This window comes from Chiloscyllium plagiosum, chromosome 1 (assembly GCF_004010195.1).
Source record: "Chiloscyllium plagiosum isolate BGI_BamShark_2017 chromosome 1, ASM401019v2, whole genome shotgun sequence".
NCBI classification, from domain to species: Eukaryota; Metazoa; Chordata; class Chondrichthyes; order Orectolobiformes; family Hemiscylliidae; genus Chiloscyllium; species Chiloscyllium plagiosum.
This window is the reverse complement of record NC_057710.1, coordinates 68,529,060-68,538,844: the sequence shown is the minus strand read 5'-3', so window position 1 is coordinate 68,538,844 and position 9,785 is coordinate 68,529,060. Positions and strand designations below refer to the sequence as shown.

The window sequence follows — 9,785 nt, the reverse complement described above, 5'->3', positions numbered from 1 at the left end:
ATCTATAAACAATTCAGAGATCTTGACTCTTTCCCAGAGATCTTCAGTAATCCTTTCCTGGTGCTTTTTGGATTCAGCAATAAAAGTGAGAAAAAATAGGTTAACTAATAGATACTGGGGCCTGTCTCTCTGTCATCATTTCCATGCAGCAATGAAGGGAAATATAAGCAGCTGAGGAGGAAGAAATATAACTTACTTTAGAATAATCTTCCCAACTCAATTTTCCTTGGTGTTTTCCCACATTATGGAAGTTTTCACATGAAAGACTCTAAAAATGACAATGCCTTTCCAGAGATTTGAAAGCTGACAGATAAAAGACTTGAGGAGGGTGCTTTCTTTTCATTTGATGAGAGTTTCAGCTAAGTGCTTGACTTTTAAAAAAAATATGTTTTTTTTATCTTTTGCATTCTTAAGATTAAAATCTGTGAATAAGGAAGGATAGTTTCTATATAAGAGGTTTTTAAGGGCTTCTTTTTAGGCTTAATCTCATTGAGAACATTCAGGAGATACAGAGTGTGATGGTTAGTAGATTTAGTGAAGTGATGACACATCAGGATCAGTCAGATGGAAATGTGGCTGTCAGGAAAAGTAAGAAGGTAGTTTAGAAGTCTCCTGTGGCTATGATGGGAAATTTAAAGTATAAATATCAGCAGGGCTGCTTGTTGCTTTCCAGGAGATTCCCAGACAATTTGAGGTTAGGGTTCTGTAAGATAACCTAACTATCATGAGGTCCATCCTCCAATAATATCTTTGTGAAGCTGGAGATAGCCGCACTAACTCATGGCACAGGCCTTAGATGCTGTCAGAAGTTTTGGGTTCATTGAAGAACTGTTCACTCCAGAAAAATGACAATTAAATTGCTTGTGTTACAAATAATCGCTTTAATTCAAAGCTTCAATAGTTTGTATGATGCAGAATCTAATAGCTAGTCTGTAACTATAGAATCTCATTGTCTATACTTTTTACATCTTTTGTGTGATCTTTAAAATACTTCTTAGAGTCATAGAGATGTACAGACCCTTGAAACAGACCCTTAGATTCAACCCGTCCATGCCGACCAGATATCCCAACCCAATCTCGTCCCACCTGCCAGCACCCGGCCCATATCTCTCCAAACCCTTTCTATTCATATACCCATCCTGTTGCATATTTTGAAAATTTTGTGAAACAAATTCTTTTAAAGTGTATTTTGGACTTTGTATGATTAAGGGATAATTATGAATTTATGCTCAGGATAAAGAGCTTGTGTGATTTGAGTCATATAAAGTCACACTGCATCAGGAATTGATACCACTGTACCACCTTGTAACCCAGTCCAGCTGCCACCTATTCATTTACTCCCAGTTGCTCAACTTACCTATCACCTTGCCAACGTACATAGCTGCCACCCTACTTCCTTACCCTCTCAGCTCACTCACCTGACTCTATGTCACACTACACATTCACCCCTTTCATTAATACTTACACCAACTAAAAAGTTCTCTGACATTTAAACTAATAGTGATCAAAATATGATGGCTAATGTTGTAAAAATAGTACATAGCTTCTGCATAGACTGCTATTCCACCAAGGAATCCATACATATTGACTTTAGAAGGATTTCCCCATTTGAAAATCAGCCCAAAAAACAGAAAGAAGCTGAGATTTTCTTTCATCAGCATCAGAAAAGAAAGGGTTTCAATGCTAACGAGAAGGTTTGGGCCAGTTTGAATGGCAAAAGAGAAGCATGGACAAATGTCTAAATCAGTTATTAAAGGCTTTGCTTTGAGATGTAGAGATCAATGAGTTTGGATGCATAACTAAGTAATCTGACAAATGGCTCCATGGTAAAGAGTTAACAATGGGTTGTTCAGGTGTTGAGGATATCTTGTCTATGGATCAATGACTATGGCCAACAAGACCATTGTATGATTGCAACATCAGAACACAAGCAAGGGATCGGATTACAGAAGTCAAAACTGGAGAAAAGAGGTTTAGTGCACAGAATTGATGTCAACTTTGGGAGAGAAAGTCACAAGCTTTCTGCAGCCATGGGAGTCAAGCAAGAATATTGACTGTTTTCTTTCGTTAAGTAACGCTTCTGTTACTTAGTAATTTGTTCCAATTACAATGCAACAAGTGACCAAAATTTATTGCTTGATCTCAAAACCTCTTAAATGCTTACTCACAAGAGTTGTTCAGTCACTTTCACAACTCATAGTCCTATTCAAAGATTCAGTGAATGAAGTGTGACACATTTCATACTGAGAATTTCTCATTTTAGTTTCTGTTGAATTTGAATCCTGTACAATGTACTAAAAGCATAGGCAAATGCATGCTAGCCCTTCTCTGAGCAAAGCAATTCTACAAGATAAAAGTAAAACCGAGTCACGGTAAGAATCGTCATTCTCAATACAAGCCTTCAGCTGTCATGTTGTAAGTTTTCACACCAATTACTTTCTCAATCCAATCAAGGTATTTCTTTGTTATGAAAGTGTAAATCCCAGGCTTTTTGGCATCTGGATCCTTAGGGCCATAAGACACAATCCCTTTATACTTATTTCGGCAAATTAAAGGACCACCTGAATCACCCTGGAAGAAAAAAAGATGAGAAAGACAATAATTAAGCAGAATTGGATAAACTTAAACCTATTAAAATTGCAATACCTTCCTGCCATATTGAGCTGTGCTCAGTATTTATCTGCATGTTAAGACTTATATTTAAGAATATTCTGAAGAAGAGTTGTCTCAAACTTGAAGTGTTAACTTTGTTTCCCTTTTCACAGATGCTGCCGGATTTGCTAAGTTCTCCAGAATTTGTTTCTATATCAGAATGTACATGCTAACCATTGCAGTTAATCTTGTTGGTGCAGGAAATATCATAAATTGTCTTCCTGCAGGAAACAGTGATGACATGGTATTGCCATTGAACTTGTAATCCAAGGCTTGTAGATGTGTGTTCACAGGGCAAAAGGTGATACTTGAATTCAACTGATATTTGGAATATAACGCTGATATATATCATAGCTGAACAAACAATTTAGTTCGAAGGCAATTTGAGATGGGCCACAAATACCCAGATCCTCCGGCATTAAAAAAATCCTGCAATCAAATGTATCTTTGAGCTGTGAACTAACACTCCTGAATTTGCTGCTACAATAAACCCTTAATACTCTATTTCATCCTTATAAGCTTTTGATAGAATACCACCTAGCTTGAATAGCAGGCTGTAATGTTTAAAGTATGCTCACAGGGTTTGGGTATCATGTGGAAAAGCTACATTTATCCTTTTCTTGTTTGCTTGAGAAGGTATGTTGGACCAAATTGCTAGTCTTATTTGGTGGGTGAAAATTAACAACCTCCTCTTTGGTGAGTTTGATAGTGAGGGTATTTATTGGGTTGAGAAGGTTGTGGGTGAACACCTCGAATGTTCCCACTCCTGGTTTTGCAAAATCTGTCAATTGAGTCCATCAAATCAGCAATTAATCAATAAATCCTGCAGCTGGCATTCACCCTGTGGCGAGCAGGAGATTTACCAAGTAGCAAGGGTTCCTTGCAGACACCTGGTGGGATGCTAATGGATGGAGTGGAATAAGGGGTGTCGTGTGAGTCCCTCATTCTAAAGCATTCAGTGTCTTGTGTCTGATCAAAATCCCTAGCATTGGGAAAGGGAATCCACTGAGATTCAGCTAGATTATTGAGGACAATTATGATTTTACTCATTAGGAAAGATATAAAGACACTAAGGGAGTGATAGTTATCAAGCAGGAAGAATTATAGTTATGAGGAGAGGTTGCCAAGTTTATAATCATTCTAATATAAGCAAAGCACTGTGGATGCTGGAAATTGTAAATAAGAGCAGAAAATACTACAGAATTAATTCCCTATCAATCTAACCATTTTCCATTTAAATCCAGGGGTTATAACTTCTTAACAAGTATTCCAAGGAGCATTTTGTCGATTGCCATCCTTTAAATGCCTTTCTTGCTTAGTTGCTTTAATGCTTTTTAGTTGGAGGATGAGATTGAGGGTTGATCTGAGACCATGTGAAGTAATCTAACATCTGGACTCAGCTACAAGATCACAAAAAAACTACTGCATCAGCAAACCCTTAAGATATATCTTAATGATAGCATGTTTTTGCTGTTGCTCACTTACAGGCCTTAAGCAAATTACTTCAAATGAAGGCACAATCATTCTGGATCACCAAGCCATCCTTTTGGTGTTTGCAGTGCAATATGTTTACCAGTAGGCAGAATTTATTGAAATTGAAAATCACATTAGCAGGGTGAAAGGAAGTTAATGTGACACTGGGTATGATATGAACTGCTAGAAAATTCCATGAACCATTGGGGAGATTCTTCCTCCATGATGACCGTGTCTACATTCTTAATCCAGTAGCTCATCTATCAGTTTACATTTTTCTTGCTGGGATGTGGCCATTGATTGAAGAGATAGCATTTATTGCTCATATCTATTTGTCTGAGAAGGTGGTGATGGTGGACTGCTTTAGTCAAGCATTTTGTGGATAAAATGGTCTGAATTCAAAAGCAATTTCAAGAGTAGTTCAGAGTCAAAAATAAGAAGAGAAATTATTGGAAAAAGCATGACAAGTTTGGCAGCATCTGAGGAGAGAAAGCAGAGTTAACGTTCTGAAGAAGGCTCACTGGACCCAAAACATTAACTCTGCTTTGTCTCCACAGATGCTGCCAGACCTGATGAGTTGTTCAGCAATTTCTGTTTTTGTTTCTGCAGTTCCAGCATCTGCAGTTCTTTGGATTTTTGTTTAGTAGTTCCAAGTCAGTCTTGATAATGTGAACTTGGAATTATATGTGGGTCAGACCTTGTACGGATAGAAAGTTTTTTCCATTAAATGCATTAATGAACAAATGGATTTCAAAATTCAAAGACCTTCCTGCTTATTGTAACATCATAGTACACTCACCATGGAAGTATCTTCTCTGCCTTTTCGGTCACTAGCACAGATCATGTCCTTGGTTATTTGAGGTTGATGATTATAATATTGCTTGCTGTTGCATGTTTTACGATCAATCACATATAGCATCACTTCTTGAAGAGTGTCAGATGGAGTTTTTGACTTTGTTTGTCCCCATCCTGCCACTGTACAGCGAATTCCAGGTTTTATATCCTTATCCTTACCTTTTGGTAGGTTGAGCAGTTCCACATATTTGTTGATCTTTGCTTCACTGGAGAGCTGGGGTACAATATGAATAAATGAATATTTTTATTCAAGCTATGAACAAAATCTTACTGTATTAAGTTATTCCAAAGGAGAACTGTAATTTTCAGCTTCTAATAAAACTGGACCACAAGTGTTTCTCCTGTTGGATTGAATATTCTGTCTTGGATCAGACAATGGTTCACAGACATCTGGAAACCCTTTGGGATGGGTTTCCAGATGTTGTTAATCATCTACAAATTTTGATGGTGATTGTTGTTATCTGGAATTTTACAGCCCACCTCAATCCAGTTCCCATCCAACATCTGTACACCAGGAATCAATGGAGGGGCACTCTGGAGCAAACTTTTTCCATTGGTAGGTCAAGGAGGCTGGAAAGAATTTGTCGAATGCCAAGCATCTCAACTGAAGTAATTAATTTGATCTTGAGGTTTTCCCATGATGCCATAAAACATAGGAGCAGAAGTAGCCCATTCAATGAGATCATGACTGATCTGATAATCCTCAACACCACTTTCCTGCCTTTGCCACGTAGCCCTTGATTACCTGACTGATTAAAAATCTGTATATCTGAACTTTCAATGTACTTAATGATCTAATCACTAAAACCCTTTGTGGTAAAACATTCCATAGATTCAGGAGGAAGAATACTACCTATCTGTTTTAAATGGGTAAATCCTTACTCTGAGATTATTCTTTCTGGACCTAGATTCTGCCATAACAGAAAGCAATCTTTCTGCATCTACCCTGTAAAGCCCCCAAAGTATCTTACGTATTTGAATAAGGCCACCTCATTCTCTTAAACTCCAATGAGTAGAAAGTCAACCTACTCAACCTTACCTCATAAGAAAATCCTTCCATATCTGGGTTGTACCTAATGCACCTGGGCATCTAGATTACTAGTCTAATGACATTACAATTGTATTAACATCTTCTTTGTTAGAATGACCATGAGACCATAAACGTAGGAGCAAAAGTAGCCATTCAGCCCATTGAATCTGCTCTGCCATTCAATGAGATTCAGGCTGATTTGAGAAACCTCAACTGCACTTTCCTGCCTTTTTCCTCTACCTCTTGATTCCCTTACTGATTAAAAATCTGTCTATCTCAGGCTTGATATACTTAACAGCCTCGGGAACCTTTTGTGATAAATAACTACATGGATTCATTACCTTCTGAATGAAGAAAGATTTTAGAGGAGATGATAGAAATGTGAGAACATTAAAGGACAGAAAAGGACAACGAAAAACAGAAACGGTAGAAACAGAGTCTTTACAATCCTCAAGGGGTATAAGACGAGAAAAGGAGACAAAATAAACTTGCTTGCACAGAGAGTTGTGAGGTTGCAACATTCACTTCCAGGTTTAGTTATTGAAATAGGAATTACTTTCATCTTCAAATGGCTGTAGACCACCATGTTAATTGAATGTCATGCCTTCACATGAGCTGGTAGCATCTGTGGAAAATAACACTGCATGTGCTTCGACGAAATAGCCATATCTCAATAACCAAATGGCAGTAGTCCTCAGTCATATCAAGATGCAACTGTTGTCAATTAGGGGTTACTGGTGCAGTAAGTCAAAGGTAGTATTCAATCTCAGTCCAAGGGCACGGACATGGTTAGTCAGCCAGTTTGGATGGTAAGGGTCAGGGTTTTGTATCTGTACAGTCTGGGGTGTGGGCCAACATCAGTCCTGCAAGCCCAGTGCAACCAGTCTAGGGATTAGTGATACATCAGCCAGGAAGTGGCACCGATATCAGTCTGGGCTGTCATTCCAGGCCGGTTCAAGAGATGGACTATGCTCAGTCCAGGGGGTCAGTTTACTGAAAGACAATGGGGTTTATCAGGTGCTGTGGTGGGACTACTGGGAAAGTCCATTGAGGGGATTGGACGCAGCATGCTGGGATGCAGAGAGATTATAATTACAAATGTTACAACACAGGAGTAGTAGGCAATAGATCTTGGGAAAGCAAAGGGTCGTGCGGGATAATGGACAGGTGAGGTTGGTCTGGGTAGTCACTATGGCTTAGATGCATAAATATGTTTGACATTGCTAATCTGTATCCCTAGGGCTCAGTGATCTGGGACGTTTCATTGCTGAAAATGTCTTGCTGGAAAAGCACAGCACGTCAGGCAGCATCCAAGGAGCAGGAGAATCAGCGTTTCAGGCATGAGCTCTTTTTCAGGAATCCTGAAGAAGGGCTCATGCCCGAAACGTTGATTGTCCTGTTCCTTGGATGCTGCCTGACCTGCTGCGCTTTTCCAGCAACACATTTTCAGCTCTGATCTCCAGCATCTGCAGTCCTCACTTTCTCCTGGGACATTTCATTGCCAAATTGTCGTGGAGATCATGTTAATGAAGGATATTTTGCTAAAATGTGATTACAAGCAGGGTTAAGTTGACTTAAAGATAGTCATTGGTGAATAAAGAAAGTAATAATTCCTAACTGGGAAGAAAATAGGCCTATTTGCCAAATATTTGAAAATATTGATGGCGAGCATGTTGAAATGGACACACTGCATGAGATTAACATGATTCCTTACTGTAAAGGTTATTTCCTTTATTGCTACCTAGCTCATTCCTCATTGATTCTGTTGGAATTACTTGCAAACTTTGATAAGTTGAGTGCGGGTTTGACAGAGAAATTCTTAAAAGAAATCAGATCAAATTGGAGTTGAAAGTATAAAAAAGTGACTAGTACAACTGCAAAGTTGTTGAAAACCACAGAAACTGTTTTCAGTTCTTTTTGCTAAAGGTTGTGACATTTCTTCTATCAACACAATAGTAAATATGAAGAAACGTGATTGGTAAATACATTGCAGTCATGATGTTAAAGAAATTAAGACTAACATGATCATCATTTTATACATTTATTTTAAAGTTTATTTTTAGCCCCTGTATGTTTATGCTTCTCTTTAGTCTGTTTACTCCTGTACTATATTGCCCAGTATGAAGTAATTATCTGGGTACTCATATCCTGGATTCATTTTCATCAGCCCTACTTCGTGGGTGAGCTGCCATTTTGATTAGATTACTTACAATGTGGAAACAGGCCCTTCGGCCCAATAAGTCCACACAGACCCGCCAAAGCGCAACCCACCCAGACCCATTCCCCTACATTTACCCTTTCACCTAACACTACAGGCAATTTAGCATGGCCAATTCACCTAACCTGCACATTTTTGGACTGTGGGAGGAAACGGAGCACCCGGAGGAAACCCACGCAGACACGGGGAGAATGTACAAACTCCACACAGACAGTCGCCTGAGGCGGGAATTGAACCCAGGTCTTTGGTGCTGTGAGGCAGCAGTGCTAACCACTGTGCCACCATGCCGCCCACTGGATTGGCCTGCAGCTGATTTGATTCTTGATGTAGGTTTGCTCGCTGATCTACATCCAGAACGTCAGCCTGAGCTACAAATCTCGCTAGCTGATTTGATTCTCCAATAACTTCAGTATTGACTAAAACCAAGCAGCACATGAAACATCTACTGTCCCGATCTCTTCAAAAGTTAAAATGATCTCAATTCTCTGCTAAATGTTGCTGAGGCACAACTGAGAACACAAATGTTGCTGAGGACAATGTAAAATTTTGGGAATTAAATTGGATATTATAGGGAACCTATCAAAACATGTTTCCTTTGAGAAGTAAATGCTTTTGAATTTTTGAACCTTAAATTGCAAATTTTATGAATGAATAAACAGGCAGCCACCCCATTGTTTTAATACTAAATTTTCTATCTGACAAAAAGTTCAATTATCTGTTTAGGCGTGGTTGGCAAATAACTATGATAGTAGGCAGACTTACAAATGGCCAGTGAACTATTGGCTAAAGATCAAGTATGGATTTGTAAACATCAATTTGTGTTTGATCAATCAAACTGAGTTTTTGATGAAGTAACAGAGAAGGTTGATGTCCTCCATATTAAGAATTTAAGGAAGTACTTGATAAAGTACTACATATATTAAGATGGCGAAGGAGTTGAGGGGGAGTTTGCTGAGCCCCATCAACTTTCTTTCTCTTTGCTTTTCTTTTTTACTTTAGCTCTTTTTCTCTCTTTTTTCTTTGGTTTCTTTTATTTTAATCCTGGGGAGTGGTGGTAAAGGAGGAGGCCTCAAGCAACGACAGCATCCATGGCAGCAGTGCCAGGACATAGTTCCAGCCCAGCCTGTGGTCTCCTGGCAAGCGAGGAATAAGTCCTGGGCTGACTCATAATTCATAGAGTCATAGAGATGTACAGCATGGAAACAGACCCTTTGGTCCAACCTGTCCATGCCGACCTGATATCCCAACCCAATCTAGTCCCACCTGTCAACACCTGGCCCATATCCCTCCAAATTCCTTCCTATTCATATACCATCCAAATGCCTCTTAAATGTTGCAATTGTACCAGCCTCCACCACATCCTTTGGCAGCTCGTTCCATACAGGTACAACCCTCTGCGTGAAAAAGTTGCCCCTTAGGTCTCTTTTATATCTTTCCCCTCTCACTCTAAACCTATGCCCTCTAGTTCTGGACTCCCCGAACCCAGTGAAGAGACTTTGTCTATTTATCCTATCCATGCCCCTCATAATTTTGTAAACCTCTATAAGGTCACCCCTC

At 39.2% G+C, this 9,785-nt stretch overlaps 1 protein-coding gene across 1 annotated transcript in view; it reads right to left on the bottom strand.

Moving 5' to 3' along the window:
* Nucleotides 1-1,090: 1,090 nt before the first annotated feature.
* Nucleotides 1,091-9,785, bottom strand: part of LOC122549203 (granzyme K-like) — a 15,949-nt gene continuing 7,254 nt past the window's right edge. Inside the window, exons 4-5 of the mRNA XM_043688617.1 lie at nt 4,925-5,194; nt 1,091-2,571 (exon numbers count right to left, since the gene is read on the bottom strand). Of these exons, the coding sequence (XP_043544552.1) occupies nt 2,389-2,571; nt 4,925-5,194 (453 nt within the window). The 3' untranslated portion in view covers nt 1,091-2,388. The remainder of the gene's footprint in view (nt 2,572-4,924; nt 5,195-9,785) is intronic.